Raw genomic sequence first — 20,582 nt, forward strand, 5'->3', positions numbered from 1 at the left:
TGAGACGACTTGAGCTAACGAAAATGCCGGGGTGTGTGTGTGTGTGTGTGTGTGTGTGTGTGTGTGTGTGTGTTTGTATGGGGTGGTCATTATAGTGCTGTGGTAAAGCAAATGTAATGTGATATATAATTGTGTTTATTACAAGTGAAAGGCAACGCTGACAGATAAATTATTTATTTCAATGTGAACAGCTTTCTGTATGTTTGATGTCAAATCCTAATTCAGCTCCAACACTCGTGCTCTGCTGCGATCAAACTCAATGCAATATTTATGCTTCAATGGGGACCTAATTCATTGGGCTTTGATCATCTGGTGCTCCAGGTAACAGATGCTGGATTGAATTGAGGAAAAGCATAGAATAGCAATGTTCAGCAGCGGTGTGGCTGGAACAGTGCAGTCTCTTAACTCTGCTTACATTAGCGTAACTATAACACGCGTATTGTGAATATGTTGAACTGGAGGTGTGCTGGTAAAAAAAAATAAAAATAAAGCAGGAAGATAAAAGACTAAGCAGGAGCAAGCAGGCTGAGGAAGCGCTTTCATCATTTTTCTAGGCAACAAATTACAGCACTGTAAGTTACAAACGCTTAAAATAAAGGTGTTTTTTTTAGCTACACTCCGATGCAGCAAGTGTTTAATAAATACAGTCAACTAGCATTTCAGATTTAAGGAGACTCAAGGGAGAGTGCTTGCTGATGTTTAACATTACGCTTCTGGTGATGAGACAGTGAGAGGAGGAGAGAGGCTCATTTTCTGTGGTTTCTTCTTGTGCCTCATATTTCCTGGGAGAAAATGGCCCATTATTTTCTTTCCTTAATTGTGAGTGGAAAACCCTGGAAATCTAACACCTTCTAAATCTAACAGATAAAAATAATTTTTTATGAACATTATTTAGAATTGTTTTAAACCCATTAATTAAAATGCCTAATAACAATCCAAGTCGAACTTGCTGAATAATAAGGCAGTGTAAAGTGCTTGTTGCAGTGCATCCGGAAAATATTCACAGCGCTTTACTTTTAAATACATTTTTGTTATGTTACAGCCTCATTCCAAAACGGAATAATGTCATGATTTTCTTGAAAATTCTACAAACAATACCGGAAAAGAAAAGAACAGGAAAGAAGTTTGTTTGAAATCTTTGCAAATTTATTAAAAATCAAAAACAAACAACAACAACAAAAGAACATGTACATAAATATTCACAACTTTTGCTCAATACTTTGTTAAAGCTCATTTGGTGCCAATTACAGCCTCAAGTCTAGAAGCCAGTTCTTGACTAAATATTTTGCCTAAAATCTACCAAACTGTGTGTATTTTCAGATATCGTTCAGTAGACACTTCAGTAATAAATCTGTGTAGTGTATTCTAAAGTGAAGGGCTGTGATTTTATACCATTTCTATTTGATTCACTCACTGCTGAGGATAGCAAACATATAGAACCTTAAGCTTGAACATCCTAAAAACAGTATTTCTGAGTCATTATTTATTATGGCTCATTTCACTAAGAGAATGTACATTGCAGAGAAGCTAAAATAAGAAAACAATTCTACTGAAGACCCATTCAACACTGTGTGACTGTATAGCATACAGTAACATGGAAGAGTAATGCATGAAGGAGTGAACCTAGCAGTTAAATTAGCGTGTGTGTGTGTGTGTGCGCACGAGAGATTACTAAATTCCCTGATAATTCCCTGATGACATTCGATAACCTGATAATGATAATCAGGATGCATTTATTTATTGACTTCTGTGCAACTCTGTCGATATGGATAAGGGCATCTGCCAAATCCTGTCAATGTAGTAATGCCTCATAACCTCAACACATCGTGTCATGCAGAAAAGGATGTGTCCTCTTTTGAATTTTCTTCTAATGTAGATTCAGGAAGCTTTTCTTTGTCATCTCTGTTAAAATCTAAATCGATATACACTATATGCATATATACATTATAAATACTTTTCCAAGTACATGGACACCAGAGACAGCTGTGTAACTGCCAGACGCTGTTACGGTACAAAAATTATGCAACACCAAATCTGCATGATGATGTACTTATACCCTTCGCGACCTCGGCTTGCTGCGACTTCGGCTACAAAGACCAGGCCCTCAGCCCTTGGTGTCGCCTGGTGCCGATGGACAGGAAGGGGGCGTCGGAAGCAGTGCTTGAGGAAGCGGAAGCACGGCAAGCAGGCAGTTGTGCATGCTAGGCTAAAGGCTAATCCTAGCCGGCTGGCTATCCTGTCCATTCTACTTTCAAACTCTGCTCCCTGGACAATAAATTAGAATACATCCGACTCCATGGACCACACGGCAGGAGTTTAGAGGCTGCTGCATTTTTGTTTTTTTACGGAGACGTGGCTCTGTGACTCTAAGTTCCAGACGCCGCTATCCAGCTAGACAGGCTAGCCTCATTTTGTGCTCACAGAAACACAGCTCTGTGCGTTAAGACTCGCAGTGGTGGCGTGTGTTTATATCAACACGAAACGCTGCAAGAACTCTGTGCGTACACTTACGTACGAAATGCTGTTTATAGACTTCAGTTCAGCATTCAACACAATCATTCCTCAGCACCTGATTGAGAAGCTGAGCCCACAGGGCCTAAACATCTCCCTCTGCAAATGGATCATGAGAGGAGGTGAAACAGTTAACAGCCTGGCCTGAATGTTGACAAAACCTAAGTGATGGTTTTGACTTCAGGAGAGCACAGAGCGGCCATTCTCCACTGGCAAAACCGATCCTCCGTGGAAGTCTAAAAAGCACTAATGTTCTTGGTGTAAATCTGGTGGAGAACTTCACCCGGTCACTTAATACCAGCTTGATCACCAAGAAAGCCCAGCAGCATCTCCTCTTTTTGGGAAGGCTCCCTTCCCCCATCCTAACCATGTTCTACAGAGGGACGATTAAAAGCATTGGATAGAGAGGATAGTGAGGACAGCAGAGAAGATCATCGTAGTCACTCTCTTCTCAAGGGTGTCTAAATGCCACAAATGTAAATGTTGACTTGACTTGGAGAAAAGTACTGAGACATCTGGCCTTACTTGCCATGTATAGGTCTTCTCCAAACTGTTACCACAAAGCTGAAGGCACACAGTTGTATAGGACTTATACGATATAATAAAATTTTGCATTCACTTAAACTTGGAAACCCAAACCTGTTCCAGGATGCCAATGCCCTTGTGTACAAAACCAGCTCCATTAGGATCTGGTTTACATGGTTTGAAGGACAAGATCTTGAGTTTCAAGATTAGGATAATTGTGAATGCTGACTGCACCCCAGGCCTCCTCACCTACATCAGTACCTGATTTTACTAACACCCTTGTGGCTGATGAACACAAATGTCCCCAAGCACACTCCAAAATCTAGTGGAACATCTTCCCAGAAGAGTGGGACTGAATAAGAAATTTGATGCTCAAAAAGCACATACAGTGGTACCAAGCCTATCGACCGGCTCGGGCATCAACCTTTTCCGCTTAGCGAACAGTTTATCGACCGAAATTTGCGCCCGCTAAACGACCAAATGCCCGCTTATCCACATTTTTTTACCCCTAACCACGTGGAGCATTTTGTTTTTGTTACTTTTGTAATGTTTTTAATTTATACTTTTTACTGTATTATTGTCAGAAATCCAGCTGCCACGTCCCCTTCAGTGGCTGTTAAAACCTCCGCTTTCCCTGAAGCCCCCCGGCTTCAACAATGCACACCTGGGGCTCATTATTCACTCATCCCCAGCTCCTATATAAACCCCTCATTCAGCCACACTCCTTGTCGGTTATTGTTGGTATGTGAAGGTGTTTGGTGCATGTTTGTCTGTGTTTTCCCTGTCACACGTATTCCTATGTGTTTCTTCCTTTCCGGACTCCACGCGCTCTCCACGGCTGCACTTTCTTTCCAAAGCGCACCCCGGATTACCTTTTTCCTCCCGTGCGTTCGCCTGTGGACCTCGCCCCTCCAGGGCGTACCACGGATATCTCTCTCTCGTTTGTCGGGATTCTATGGACTGCCGTGTGTGTGTGTGTGTGTGTGTGTGTGTGTGTGTGTGTGTGTGTGTGTGTGTGTGTGTGTTTTGTGTTAAAGTCTCTGTGTTTTCGTTAAACCAAAGCGAACTGTGCTCCGGCTTGGCCTCCGCTCATTACGCTGCATAACTATTATATACAGTATTATTTATGTACCTGTATTATTTAGTATTAGTGCTGCTAAAAACAGGGCAAACATTGTTAATAAATGGGTATCGGTGGAGGTTGGGAACGGATTTATTGTTTTTTCATTATTTCTTATGGGATAATTACATTCGCTCTTCGACTTTTTTAAATTTCGATCGGTTTTAAGAAACGGAGTAAGGTCGATAAGCGGGGTACCACTGTACTATACTTATGACCAGGTGTCCGCAAACTTTTGGTAATATAGTGATTATCTAAATCTATGTCTATATCTGATATATTTATATTCTATGAAGTTGTTTTTTGACAATGTTTTTTTATATAAAAATAAATGTAATGTTTTTCCCCTCAGGGTGTCGAGAAAGACCCTCACTTGGCGTTGACCCTGCCACCTGATGCCAAACCAGCAAAAGCGAAAGTGGAGGACCCTGTCGCCTCACCCACAGCTGAGGAGATGTCAATCAGGATAGGTAGAGCAGGAGCTCATTCAGGCAAGCTTCCTTTCATACACCCATTTTCTACCATCTTAGATAATTCTTTATGCACAAAACTCTTTATTCCTCATTGCTGTTCTCTGATGGCGTTCTGTACTGGTGCGGCTGCGGTGATTATACATGAATATCTAGTCGAATTTTTTCAATCAGTCTTTTCTCTACTGGCTTTTTTACTTCACTATTAGGTTTTTCTCTCTCATTTTACTGAAGCACTCGATTAACCACACGCTCTCTACACCTGCTATTTTCTGTGCTGTTCAGGACACTTGAGAATCTCATGTTAAATTGTTATAAATGTAGAACAGAGATTTCTGTGATGTTTCCAACAGGACAAATGGATTAAAAAAGTTGTGAGCAAAGTATAAGACTTAACTATTATTTAAATACGTGTGACAGGGTACCTTGTAAAGCGTCCTTGAGCTTGGGAAAGGCGCTATATAAATTAAACTTATTATTATTATTATTATTATTATTATTATTAAATGCAATGAGAACAAATATAGATTTGTACTTAATATGTATTGTCACATTATACATTATAATTGTGAAACGACAAAACAGTTTCTGGGTCTGTCATATAATCATCCCACAAATGACCACAATTGACCTGTTTTTGTAAGCACAGTTTATCAGGATCAAAGTGACACTGCAGCATTTGTGCCAGTGATCACATGTTTCCCTTCATTAATTATTTATAGAATATATATTATTCACAGGACATGTAGTTATTTCCTCAAAATGAATGAAAAATACAAAATAGCGTTAAAACCTCCTGATTAAAGACTTGGGAAGGTGGTAGCTAAGTGGTTAAGACATTTGACTTAGGATCAGACAGTTATAAGTTAAAATCCCAGCCACACCAAGCTACCACTTCTGGGGCCCCTGAGCAAGACCCCATAGCTGCTCAGTTGTATGAACAAGATAAAAGTCGCTCTGGATAAAGGCGTTGGCCAAAGGCAATAAATGTAAATGATTTTTTTGTAAAGTAAAAAGCATTTTTACAAGTTTCCTACTTTATATTTATTTATTAAAATCTTTAGAGGGGATATAACACACACGGTTTCAGCCAATTTCATGTTAATCTTGAGTACCTATAGAATAGTATTGCATACTTCGTTGCTCAGAAGTCTTTAATTTTATAGGAGTTATAAAAGAAAAATACATCTTTGCTTCTCTCACATCTTTTGTGTATCGATCGTCTGCATGTTGTGACATCGCTATAAATAAAACAGGAACAAAAACTTTATAGTCTTAAATGAACTATGGCTAACAGTCAGATCCAGAAACAGATCTTGAGACTGAAATTGATCATTGTGCCCTGAAAAAACAAACTGCATCCACAATGCTGGGTTCGTTTGGAAGTTGAACACGGTTCAACCTCCAAAAACACACTTCTTTCTACTCGAGCGAGTTCTGTGGAACATTGCTGATCTTTTAAATTTGGCCATGTTTAGCATGAATCCAACTTTTATCAGTGTAAATAATAATAATGCATATCATTGCTTTAGACCCTACCTTTAATAACACTGCATGCATTTTATTAAAAAAAAAAAATCTGTGAATAATATTTTAGAAAAGTAACTTTGTGTCAATGTGAATGCATTTACACAATCTGAACTCTGAGATTCTTTAGATGGAGTACTCTATTGCTGCTTGCCCTGGTTTGTATTTTTTTCTCCTGCTTCTCTGACATCTGTGCTGGTGATTTTGGTGTCTTTGGGGATAAACGTTTCTTTCCTTTTCTTAATCTTAATTTGAGTTTGTCTTCCTGTAGCCATCAGAGTCATCATTCTACTTTAACAACAAAAAAAACAAACAAACAAAAAAAATTGCTGATGGTGGAAATGTGGTATATGGATGGTTAGTTTTGCATCCTATAATTCTGTATTACAGCATTATCACTTATTTTACTTACATTACTTAGAAATTAAAACTCATCACCACTCGATTTAGCAACACGTTTCTTGTTGTTATAGAAAAATAAGAGTGTATTTGTAAACATAAACACAACACATAGCACCACAGACGTTTAATTATGCCTTATTTGCTTTGAGAATGTTGATGGAGAAGAATAGAGAAGGTCAGAAGGAGCTGCATTGTGTGTTTGTGGATTTAGATAAAGCGTATGTCAGGGTGGAGAGAGGAGTTGTGGTATTGTATGAGGAAGTCAGGTGTGGTAGAAAAGTATGTGAGGGTGGTGCAGGACATGTATGAGGACAGTGTGACAGCAGTGAAGTGTGCAGTAGGAACAACAGACTGGTTCAAGGTGGAGGTTGGACTGCATCAAGGATCGGCTCTGAGCCCTTTCCTGTTTGCAGTGGTGATGGACAGGATGACAGACGAGGACAGACAGGAGTCTCCATGGACTGTGATGTTTGTGGATGATATTGAGAGTAGTGAGCAGGTTGAGAAGAGCCTGGAGAGGTGGATATATGCGCTGGAGAGAAGAGGAATGAAAGTCAGTAGAAGTAAGACAGAGTACATGTGTGTGAATGAGAGGGAGGGCAGTGGAGTGGTGTGGTTGCAGGGAGAAGAGGTGGAGAAGGTGGAGGACTTCAGGTACCTGGGGTCAACAGTGCATAGGAGGTGGAGCTGGGGGTAGTAGAGCTGAAGATGTTGAGGTTTTCGTTGAGAGTGATGATGATGGACAGAATTAAAAATTAGAGGGACAGCACATGTAGGACTTTTTGGAGACAAGGTGAGGGAGGCGAGATTGAGATGGTTTGGACATGTGCAGAGGAGGGACATGGGGTATATCAGTAGGAGAATGCTGAGGATGGAGCCACCAGGAAGGAGGAAAAGAGGAAGACCAAGAAGGAGGTTTATGTATGTGGTAAAGGGAAAACATGCAGGTGTTGTTTTAAAAGAGGCAGATGCAGAGGACAGGGGGGTGTGGAGACAGATGATCCGCTATGGCAACCCCTAATGGGAGAAGCCGAAAGAAAAGAAGAAGAAAAAACACAATGTTGTGCAAAAACTGCAAGAGCAGCAATCACGAGGTGCAGAACAGCATGTAAACATATGTATAATATGATTATAATATACAGTAAAACCCGAGCAACCTATAGTACGAGCAAACGGAGATACGAGCGACCTTGCTCGCAAAATTTTAACTTGTTTCATGAGCACATTTTAAAGGCACGAGCAAACCCACGCTGCCGGTTCCCCGTTTTTGGCGGAGGGTCGCATCAGTGGCTTAGTTGATGACGTATCACTCGGTCAGTCTCGTTGTTCAGTGCAGCAAAAACATAACTTTTTTTAGTTTTATACTTTTATTTCACTAGAAATCTTGAAAAATGTCTCCCAAGAAAATCAGTGATGGTGCTGTAAAAACGAAAGTAAATAGAATTACCATGGCAACCGAGGAGGTTATGAGCTTTTTGTGCGTCTCACACTCGCAATCAACCACTATCACGTGAGTAAGTGTTAAATTATGTTTATATTACGGTCATTTGCTGTGTATTTGTTTGTTAAAATAGGCTACAAATACTTTTTAAGTGCAGAAATAAGTGATCGGATGAGATCTCGGAACGGATTCAATCACTTTTACATTTATTCCTATGGGAAAAATCAGTTCGAACATACGAGCAAATGGACACACAAGCAATTTTCAAGAACGAATTATGCTCGTACAACGGGGTTTTACTGTAATATGGGTGGTGCTGAAGGCATGGCTGTGTATGAATTGAAATTAATATTGTGTGTGTTTGAGTTCAGGTTGTAACAGTTCAATAACATACAGTTGTGTGTGTGTGTGTGTGTGTTTGTGTGTGTGAGTTTGTTACAGTTCAGTTGTGTGTGTTGAGGAGCCCGATTGCTTGAGGGGAATAAACCATTGCACATTGTCTGGATGTGAGGCTCAAATGCTCTGGAACCTCTTTCCTGATTGTGAGGGGTGTGTGGATCATCCACAATTGAGAGGTGTGAGACAGCGTGGGAGGCAGTATAGTAGAACCACCGTCCCTTTTAAATTTTAGCCTACGCGATTCGGATGATTCGTATTCTGAATTTCTTTGCGTAAACCAAAACAAATATTTTCATGAATTTTGAATCATATTCTGAATTATACATATTCGGGGCACTCGTATTTAAATACGAATGTATATAAATACCACTGTATACAGTGCCCTCCACAATTATTGGCACCCCTGTTTAAGATGTGGTCGTGGACTTCTAAAAAAATTCTCCTTATTTTTAAAACAACATAGAACCCAAATGCAAAAAAAGAGAAAAATCCAACCTTTTATTTAAGTACATTACTTTGGTGGTAAAGAAAAATCATACATTTAGAAAAAAAAAAAAACTTGAAATCATGTGTCCCACAATTATTGGCACCCCTAACAATTCCTCTGAAAAATTTTATTTTATTTTATTTTTTATATATTTTCTGTAGTTGCTAAGGTTGTTCAGGGTATCTAGGGACTTTTAATTAGTAATTCATGATTTCCTGTGTCCCTGGGGTATAAATATGACGTGACACAGAGGCCTAATTCTCTTACCCATTTGTCAACATGGCAAAGACAAGAGAACACACCATTCAAGTAAGGCAGATGTGTGTCGACCTTCATAAGTCAGGCAATGGCTACAAGAAAATAGCCACTCGCCTTAACTTGCCGGTATCTACAGTCAGAGGAATCATTAAGAAGTTTAAAACAACTGGAACAGTGACAAACAAGGCTGGAAGAGGTCCCAAGTTTATCTTGCCACAACGCACAGTGAGGAGGATGGTAAGAGAAGTAAAAAAATTTCCCAAGCTCACCGTCACAGAATTGCATCAAAGAGTGGCATCTTGGGGTCACAGAGTCTCCAAAACAACCATCAGACGCTCTCTACATGCCAACAAGCTGTTTGGGAGGCATGCAAGGAAAAAGCCTTTTCTCACTAACACTCACAAACGTAAACGCCTGGAGTTTGCTAAGCGGTACTGGGACTTCAACTGGGATCGTGTGCTTTGGTCAGATGAGACTAAGATTGAGCTTTTTGGCAACAAACACTCTAAGTGGGTCTGGCGTAAAACAAAAGATGAGTATGCCGAAAAGCACCTCATGCCCACCGTGAAGTATGGTGGAGGATCTGTGATGCTGTGGGCCTGTTTCTCTTCCAAAGGCCCTGGGAACCTTGTTAGGGTGCATGGCATTATGAGCGCTTTGAAGTACCAGGATATTTTAAATAAAAACCTGATGGCCTCTGCCAGAAAGCTGAAGATGGGTCGTCATTGGGTCTTTCAGCAGGATAATGATCCAAAACATGTGGCAAAATCTACACAAAAGTGGTTCAGCAGTCACAAACTCAAGGTCCTCCCATGGCCATCTCAGTCCCCAGACCTCAACCCAATCGAAAACCTGTGGGGCGAGCTAAAGAGAAGAGTGCATAAGAGAGGACCCAGGACACTGGATGATCTAGAAAGATTGTGCAAAGAAGAATGGTCAAAAATCTCTCTCTCTGTGTTCTCCAATCTTGTGAAATGTTATAGGAGGAGATTAAGTGCTGTCTTGTTGGCAAAAGGAGGTTGTACAAAGTATTAATATATATATATATTTTCTATATAACCTATAGGCCTATAGGAATATCCTCAGGCAATATATTCTGTTTCTAAAAATGCTTGGTGACTTGGTAAAATCAGTGGCGGGCCACACATTTGGTACCTGGGCCTTCAGTGGAGATGTACCCGACTTAATCCACCTTTTAATATCACCACTATCACATCGCAATTATAGAAACAATCAATACAATACAAAAACGCAATATAATAATAATGTGTGGCATTACAGAGAAAGAGGAATTTCACATATGGAGGGTGAAAACCATTTTACTAAAGCAAGAAACCCAGTTAAGACTCCAAACCTCTACACTACAACCACAACTGTGCACCTACAACATCTGGAGCAGTTCAGAATCAATATTTGTCTAATAACATGACAAAAACATTAAACTGTAAATAAAATCCAACCTACTCACCAGAGATTCAGACTCATAATGTGCAGCGCTCCTCAGAGGCTGTAATCCAGTGGTACCGCTCGTATTCACTGGTCTGGAAGTGGAGAACAAACCCTTTCCCGGGGTTGGCCGTCCTCTCCTCACGATTTCTAACCTTTCTTCTAAATTTATTTTAAGTATATTAGAGACCAAATCAATTTCTCTTCCTCCGTAGGCATAAAAAAGGTCTAACATGTATTAATATATGCAGAGCTACAGACGGGTTTTGCCAGTGGAACTTGGCTGTAACAGTTTCCCTCTGACCAACCAATCAGAGGACGGAAAAATGCTGACTCTATTCTGGGCCAGCGAGCTACCCTGTGAGAGAATATGAAATCAGATTGGTTAAACAAACAGACCCATTGCTAATATTCTTTATGGCCAAAGAGCCAGCAGTACTGAATTTAAAGGCCCTGGGCAGATTAGATTGACATGGCAGCACAAAGAGGCTAAAATCTGATTGGACAAAAAAAATCTAACATCCACATACATGTACTAGAAGCAGGGCAGCCAAGAGAAATGCTACAAAATAAAGAGAAAAAACTGTTGGGAATAAATTCATAAAATTTAATGGAACAAATATTAGAATTTAGGTTGTAAATGTAGGCCAGTGTTTAGGACAGCAGAGAAGGCTTTGCTGGCCCTGACCGCCCACCACTAGGTAAAATAGGTGTGGTAGCTTGGTGCTTAAGGCATTGGACTTTGGATCCGAAAGTCATGAGTTAAAATCCCAGCCACACCAAGCTGCCACGTCTGAGCCCCTGAGCTGCTCAGTTGTATAAATCAGATTTGGTTGGTCATGACTTGGGAAGAGCTATTACAGACCTTTTCACTGTATATTTGATCTATTATTGTTATTATGCGCTCTCACCGCTGCGGCCCGGGTTCGATCCCCGGTCAGGGAACCAACCCCAGCCATTAGCGTTGCACAAGCCTTAGTGCCGGTCCCAAGCCCGGATAAATGGGGAGGGTTGCATTAGGAAGGGTATCCAGTGTAAAAACATGTGCCAAATCAAACATGAGGATCATTTGCTGTGGCGACCCCTAATGGGAGAATCCGAAAGAAAGTTTATTAATGCTGGTAAGGGGTCTACTTTTAATAGCTGCTGTAACATGAGAGAGAACCAGTATTGCCACAGTATGAAAATTTATTTTTATTTCTAGGGCAGCTTTAAATAATGGACATTGTCTCAAATCAGCTTTACAGAGATAAAGCGTTAATAAAATGATCTATCAGATTGTTCCTTATATAAGTTTGTCGCTAATGAGCAAGCCAGTGGCATGCTATGAGACATGCTGTTGGGAAAGTAATGATTAATTTAGCAGCTGAAAATTAAATCATATCATGTTAAATGTATGATTACCACTTCTAGTAGCCATCTTTGTTCATGACTGTGTGTGTGTGTGTGTGTGTGTGTGTGTGTGTGTGTGTGTGTGTGTGTGTGTGTGTGGGGGTCTTTTTCTTTAAAATGTTTAATTTTTTAACATGACAATGAGTCAAACTGCAACTAAGGATGAAATGGAAGGTTTTTTACTTTTAATTGAGCTGCATTTCACCTCCTGAAGAAAGAAACCACATGAAACTAAAACACCTAAAAGAAGCTGCAGTATAAGCAGTCTGGAGAAGCAACACAAAAAGGAATGAGTCAGTCTGTGAGTCTTTGGCTTGATGCAGTTATTGCTAAATATTTTAGTTTGTATATACAGAGTACAGAGTTATATGTTGTGTATATACAAGTGATATAAATAATCTTATACAATAAATACACGCTTATATACAGATGTAATGATCCTGAAATGGTATAGAATGTAGAGTGGAGCAGAACTGCATGATGATTACTGTCATGAGCTTTATACTTCAGTGTTCTAGCAGTGTGGTGTGGAGAATAATGAAGTATAAAGCAGCTTGAGATAAGAGTCTGCTGAGATACAGCTGTTTCTTTATTATGTTTTTTATTTAGCTGCTCCCGTTAGGGGTCACCACAGCAGATCATCTCTCTCCATACCCCCTGTCCTCTACATCTGCCTCCTTCAAACCAACTATCTGCATGTCTTCCCTCAACACGTCCATAAACCTCCTCCTTGGTCTTCCTCTTTTCCTCCTTCATGGTGGCTGCATCCTCAGCGTTCTCCTACCGATATAACCCATGTCCCTCCTCTGCACATGTCCAAACCATCTCAATCTCACCTCCCTCACCTTGTCTCCAAAACATCCTACATGCACTGTCCCTCTAATTAACTAATTTCTAATCCTGTCCATCCTCGTCACTCCCAATGAAAACCTCAACATCTTCAGCTCTGCTACCTCCAGCTCCACCTCCTGTCTTTTACTCAATGCTACTGTCTCTAATCCATACAACATCTCAGGTCTCACCACAGTCCTATAAACTTTCCCTTTTACTCTTGCAGATACTCTTCTATCACAAATCACTCCTGTCACTCTTCTCCACCCACTCCACCCTGCCTGCACTCTTTTCTTCACTTCTCTAACACACTCTCCATTACTTTGCACTGTTGACCCCAGGTACCTGAACTCCTCCACATTCTCCACCTCTTCTCCCTGCAACCGCACCCCTCCACTGCCCTCCCTCTTATTCACACACATGTATTCTGTCTTACTCCTACTGACTTTCATTCCTTTTCTCTCCAGTCTGTCGTTCCTACTGCACACTTCACTGCTATCACACTGTCCTCATACATGTCCCTAACATACCCTACACATACACACACCTGACTTCCTCATACAATACCACAATTCCTCTCTCGGCACTCTCCTTCTGACCTTCTCTATACTTCTCCATCAACATTCTCAAAGCAAATAATGTGTCTGTGGTGCTCTTCCTCGGCATGAAACCATACTATTGCTCACAGATGGTCACCTCTTCTCTCAGCCTGGCTTCCACTACTCTTTCCCATAACTTAATGGTGTGACTGATCAACTTTATTTCTCTGTAGTTACTGCAGGTCTACTCTCTTATTCTTAAAGATCAGTACCAGCACACTCCTTCTTATTTTTTCTCATCCTCCTTTCTAATCTCAGGCACTTCCTGCTTCACCATCTCCACATCATTCAACCTTCTCTCTCTCTAATTTTCTTCATTCATCAGCTTCTCAAAATACTGCCTCCACCTTCTCAACACACTCTCCTCACTAGTCATAGCATTTACATTTTCATTCTTTATTGCTCTAACGTGAAGCACATCCTTCCCAGCTCGGTCCCTCTGCCTGGCCAATCATATAAATCCTTTTCTTATTCCTTAGGGTTCAACTTTTCATACCTTTTTCTTGGCTTTCGCCACATCCCTCTTCACCTGCTGCCGCATCTCCTTGTACTCCTGCCTACTTTTCTCATCTATCTGCTGATCCCAATTCTGTTTTAACCTCTTTACCCTTATGCTCTCCTGCACTTCCTCATTCCACCACCATGTCTCTTGGCCTTCCTTTCTATTTCCAGATGTTACACCAAGTACCTTTCTAGCTGTCTCCATTATCACTACCGAGCCTCTGTCTGACCTCTTCCCTGAACCTCACACTACACTCTTCCTCCTTCAGTTTCCACCATCTTATTCTTCTCTCAGTCCTCACACTCCTCATCTTCTTCTTCATCTCCAAAACCATCCTACAGACCACCATCTGATGCTGTCTAGCTACACTGTCCCCTGCCAACACTTTACTGTCTTCAATCTCCTTCAGGTTGCATCTCCTACATTGAACATAATCCACCTGTGTGAACCTTCCTCCACTCTTATACGTCACCCTATGATCCTCCTTCTTCTTAAAATAAGTGTTCACCACTGCCATTTCCACCCTTTTAGCAAAATCTTCCACCATCTGTCTTTCCACATTCCTCTCCTTAAAGCCATACCTACCCATCACCTCCTCATCACCTCTGTTCCCTTCACCTACATGCCCATTAAAGTCTGCCCCAACCACTAATCTTTCATTCCTAGGTTCACATTCTACCACTTCATCCAACTCACGCCAGAATTTTTCCTTCTCGTCCATCTCACAACCAACTTGTGGAGCATAAGCACTGATAACATTTATCATCACCCCTTCAACTTCCAGCTTCACGTTCATCACCCTATCAGAAACTCTCTTCACCTCCACTACACTCTTACTGTACTCTTCCTTCAGAATCACCCCTACACCATTTCTCTTTCCATCCACACCATGATAAAACAGTTTAAACCTCCTCCAGTGTTCCTGCTCTTACTCCCTTTCCACTTGGTCTCCTAAACATACAACATATTCTCCTCTCCATCTTATCAGCTCCCTCTCTCCCTTTACCAGTCATAGTAGCAACATCTATAGTACCAACCCGAACCTCCACTCTCCTCCACTTCTCTTTTTCCTGCTATCTCTGAAGATGTCTTCCTCCTCTCCTTCTCCTCATTTAGCCAGCAGTAGCCCAATTTTTACTGGTACCCAGTTGGCTATCAATAGCTGTGGCTGTCGTTGGTAACCCGGGATGAAATTGGTGCATTACATGCAGGTGTTTACAGTTTTTTGGATTTGTTTTTTTTGTTTTATGCTCTACACATCGATTTGTGCAAATCAATACATTTGTTGATCTCTTGTTATTTATTTGTAAATTATGCAGCAGATCTGCGCCGGGAGCGGACCAGCAGCGTGGCACTCCTGAATAATTTAGCAGCTTATTGGAAAAATCTGAGCTGCGCTCCAGCCTGACGTGTTTTTCTTTTCATTGGGAATCTGTAATAAATAGTAATGTGTGATAGGGATTGCATAAGAGTTCATGTCCTTTAGCCTCAGCAAAAGTCGGTCTTCAATGTGTTAATGCTGTGTGTTAATGCGGTGTGTTACTGATGGCTGTGTGTAATGCTGTGTGATACTGATGGCTGTGTGTTAATGCTGTGTGATACTGATGGCTGTGTGTTAATGCGGTGTGTTACTGATTGGTGTGTGTTAATGCTGTGTGATACTGATGGCTGTGTGTTAATGCGGTGTGATACTTATGGCTGTGTGTTAATGCTGTGTGATACTGATTGGTGTGGGTTAATCCGGTGTGTTGCGGTGTGTTAATGCTGTGTTTTACTGATGGCTGTGGGTTAATGCAGTGTGTTAATGCGGTGTGTTACTGATGGCTATATGTTAATGGGTGAGTTAATGGGTGGGTTAATCCGGTGTGTTGCGGTGTGTTAATGCGGTGTTTTACTGATGGCTGTGGGTTAATACAGTGTGTTAATGCGGTGTGTTACTGATGGTTGTGGGTTTATACGGTGTGTTCCTGATGGCTATGTGTTAATGGGTGTGTTAATGCTGTGTTTTACTGATGGCTGTGGGTTAATGTGGTTTGTTAATGCGGTGTGTTACTGATGGCTGTGGGTTACTGTGGTGTGTTAATGGGTGTGTTAATGCGGTGTGTTACTGATGGCTGTGGGTTACTGTGGTGTGTTAATGGGTGTGTAAATGCTGTGTTTTACTGATGGTTGTGGGTTAATGCGGTGTGTTAATGCTGTGTGTTACTGATGGCTGTGGGTTACTGTGGTGTGTTTATGGGTGTGTTAATGCGGTGTGTTACTGATTGGTGTGGGTTAATCCAGTGTGTAACTGACTGCTGTGTGTTAATGCGGTGTGTTAACAGGTGTGTTAATGTGGTGTGTTACTGATGGATGTGTGTGTTCATGCTGTTTGTTGATGCTGTTACTGATGGCTGTGTGTAAATGATCATGATCAATGACCAAATGGTTTAAACATGCATGACTGACTTACGTATTTACACCAAATGTACATTCACATTACTCTTCACATTCACCACTTTACCTCCTACTTCCACCTCTTTACCTCTCACTTTACCCCTCACACTTACATTTTAGTTCTCACTCTACCCCTCAGATTTACCACTTTACCTCTCATTTTACCTCCTACTTCCACCTCTTTACCTCTCATTTTACCTCCTACTTCCACCACTTTACCTCTCATTTTACCTCCTACTTCCACCTCTTTACCTCTCATTTTACCTCCTACTTCCACCTCTTTACCTCTCATTTTACCTCCTACTTCCACCTTTTACCTCTCACTCTACCCTCAGATTTACCACTTTACCTCTCATTTTACCTCCTACTTCCACCACTTTACCTCTCATTTTACCTCCTACTTCCACCTCTTTACCTCTCATTTTACCTCCTACTTCCACCTCTTTACCTCTAACTTTACCTCCTACTTCCACCTTTTACCTCTCACTTTACCCCTCACATTTACCACTTTACCTCTCACTTTAGCTCACAATAACCACTTTTCCTCCAACTTTTACTTCTTTACCCTTACATTCACCACTTTACCTTTAACTTCACCCTTCACATTCACAATTTTACCTCTTACTTTTCCCTCACATTCACCACTTTACCCCTCTCTTTACCTCTCACATTCACCACTTTACTCCTTTCTTTACCTCTCACATTCACCACTTTACCCCTCTCTTTACCTCTCACATTCACCACTTTAACTCAAACATAACCCTCACATTCACCACTTTACCTTTTACATTGACCACTTTACCTCTCACTTTACCCTCTCACATTCTCCATTATATGTCTCACTTTACACCGCACATTCATCACTGTTCCTCTCACTTTACCCCTCACATTCACCACTTTACCTCACTTTAGCTCTGACATTCAACACTTTACCTCCAACTTTTACATCTTTACCTCTCACTTTACCCCTCACATTCACCACCTTCCTCTCACTTTAGTCAAGTCAAGTCAAGTCAAGTGGCTTTTATTGTCATTTTTACTATACACAGTGGTACACAGTACACAGTAAAAACGAAACAACGTTCCTCCGAAACCCTGGTGCTACACTAAACAACAAAAAAACATAAAGTGCATCGAGTGCAGCCTGGTGCAAACAGTGCAAACAAAAGAACAGTACAGACAGACAGAGTGCAGACAGACAACACAAGACAAGACAAAAGACAAAAACCAAGTATAGCGCCGACTAGTAAACCTACTGTATAGGTAGGTACCCCTCACATTCACCACCTTCCCTCTCACTTTACCCCTCACATTCACCAGTTGTTAGATTTTTATCATGCCCAAATGAAACTTAATTCTTGTAGAAGGTATCCAAACGACCTGCGATGCCCGTACTGCCTTTCTGATATCAGGGAAGAATCACACAGCACACAGCAAATGTTCTTCTTCGGTTTATTGCAGGCAGCAGACACGTATATATACACTGAGGAGAGAAAGCTGACCTAAAATTGTTTCCTGTTTAGACAAGAGGATATACTAGCCGGAGATGTGTGAGACCAGATAAAGACTCCTGTTTACCTTACATACTAACATCGTAAATATTCTATAGACACTAAACAGACAAAAGAATGTGTGCTAAGCAGTGTGAGAACCGTCTTAACACTAACACCAATTTACCTCGCACATTACCAATCACATTCACCACATTATCTCTCAAATTATCTCTCGCATTCACCACTTTACCTCCCACATTTAGACTAAGCAGACTTATGTAGACCTATAATAAAAGTTCTGTTTAGTGTCCTGATGATTTGCGTAATTTAAAACACCATCATTACTTTCAAAACATTTACAAAAATATTTTGTTTTTATGCACTATGTTGAGTTTGGTTTATTAATAATAAACATACAATTGCATAATGCATCAATATTTGTTCAAGCCCATGTTGATTAGAGGAAAAAAAAACTTAAAAATTATTAATTTAAGGTACATTATATAGGTGTGTGTGTGTGTCTGTGTGTGATAAATGGTATATGCTGCAAACCTATTTGAATATACAGTGAGGAAAATAAGTATTTGAACACCCTGCTATTTTGCAAGTTCTCCCACTTAGAAATCATGGAGGGGTCTGAAATTGTCATCGTAGGTGCATGTCCACTGTGAGAGACATAATCTAAAAAAATCCAGAAATCACAATATATGATTTTTAACTATTTATTTGTATGATACAGCTGCAAATAAGTATTTGAACACCTGAGAAAGTCAATGTTAATATTTGGTACAGTAGCCTTTGTTTGCAATTACAGAGGTCAAACGTTTCCTGTAGTTTTTCACCAGGTTTGTACACACTGCAGGAGGGATTTTGGCCCACTCCTCCACACAGATCTTCTCTAGATCAGTCAGGTTTCTGGCCTGTCACTGAGAAACACAGAGTTTGAGCTCCCTCCAAAGATACTCTATTGGGTTTAGGTCTGGAGACTGGCTAGGCCACGCCAGAACCTTGATATGCTTCTTACAGAGCCACTCCTTGGTTATCCTGGCTGTGTGCTTCAGGTCATTGTCATGTTGGAAGACCCAGCCTCGACCCATCTTCAGTGCTCTAACTGAGGGAAGGAGGTTGTTTCCCAAAATCTCACAGTACATGGCCCCGGTCATCCTCTCCTTAATACAGTGCAGTCGCCCTGTCCCATGTGCAGAAAAACACCCTCAAAGCATGATGCTACCACCCCCATGCTTCACAGTAGGGATGGTGTTTTGGGGATGGTACTCATCAATCTTCTTCCTCCTCCAAACACGTTTAGTGGAATTATGACCTAAAAGTTCTATTTTGGTCTCATCTGACCACATGACTTTCTCCCATGACTCCTCTGGATCATCCAAATGGTCATTGGCAAACTTAAGACGTGCCTGGACATGTGCTGGTTTAAGCAGGGGAACCTTCCGTGCCATGCATGATTTCAAACCATGACATCTTAGTGTATTACCAACAGTAACCTTGGAAACGGTGGTCCCAGCTCTTTTCAGGTCATTGACCAGCTCCTCCCGTGTAGTTCTGGGCTGATTTCTCACCTTCCTTAGGATCATTGAGACCCCACGGTGAGATCTTGCATGGAGCCCCAGTCCGAGGAGATTGACAGTCATGTTTAGCTTCTTCCATTTTCTAATGATTGGTCCAACAGTGGAACTTTTTTCACCAAGCTGCTTCCCCATAGCCCTTTCCAGCCTTGTGGAGGTGTACAATTTTGTCTCTAGTGTCTTTGGACAGCTCTTTGGTCTTGGCCATGTTAGTAGTTGGATTCTTACTGATTGTATGGGGTGGACAGGTGTCTTTATGCAGCTAACGACCTCAAACAGGTGCATCTAATTTAGGATAATAAATGTAGTGGAGGTGGACATTTTAAAGGCAGACTAACAGGTCTTTGAGGGTCAGAATTCTAGCTGATAGACAGGTGTTCAAATACTTATTTGCAGCTGTATCATACAAATAAATAGTTTAAAAATCATACATTGTGATTTCTGGATTTTTTTTTTAGTTTATGTCTCTCACAGTGGACATGCACCTACGATGACAATTTCAGACCCCTCCATGATTTCTAAGTGGGAGAACTTGCAAACTAGCAGGGTGTTCAAATACTTATTTTCCTCACTCTATATGATAAACTGCACTGCACTGATATAAACTGCATCATTTCCATGCTTATGTCTCTATGTCTTTATGTCACTTCTGTCTTCTATAGCGCTGTGTAATTAGCAATACGCTAATGCTGTTTTTGAAAGTTTTCGGTTTTGGTCAGATTTATTTGCGGCGCAAAATCACCTGCTGATATTTTATACTTGCTGCTGTGCATATTTTTACATGTTCATCCCTCACCATGACTAATTCCTTTCTGACAACAAAGGCGATTCTGTGTTTTTCTACCTTGTAATTGGTTTTTAAGCGAAAAGGGGATTTATTCTGTTCATCATGTAGGAAGATTAGAGGTGTTTGAATGTGCTGAATGGATTTCCTTGCTCCTTTGTGTATGTAAAGGCAAATGGAATTCCTCTGTGATTATCCTTTAAGTATGCCCACTGTATAAGCTCTTAAATATGTGAGAAATGAAATTGTTTAGATTTTCCTATGTAGCTGATTAGTTTCTATCTAAAGATTTTGAAGCAAGTTTGATTTTTTGAACATTTATAGTCATTGAAATCTGTTGAAATGAGTAGGTTTCTCCTCTGAGTGACCTACAGAA

General features: G+C 40.8%; 1 protein-coding gene across 3 annotated transcripts in view; it reads left to right on the top strand.

The window, feature by feature from the left end:
* Window positions 1-20,582, top strand: part of LOC124388666 (zinc transporter ZIP11-like) — a 124,084-nt gene that overhangs the window by 66,238 nt on the left and 37,264 nt on the right. For 2 of the 3 annotated variants that reach the window (XM_046853567.1, XM_046853568.1), the window contains exon 5: window positions 4,509-4,647. In XM_046853567.1, coding sequence (XP_046709523.1) covers window positions 4,509-4,647 — 139 coding nt within the window. The remainder of the gene's footprint in view (window positions 1-4,508; window positions 4,648-20,582) is intronic. The other variant, XM_046853569.1, reaches the window with a different exon arrangement.

Source organism: Silurus meridionalis, chromosome 7, assembly GCF_014805685.1.
Source record: "Silurus meridionalis isolate SWU-2019-XX chromosome 7, ASM1480568v1, whole genome shotgun sequence".
Taxonomy (NCBI): Eukaryota; Metazoa; Chordata; class Actinopteri; order Siluriformes; family Siluridae; genus Silurus; species Silurus meridionalis.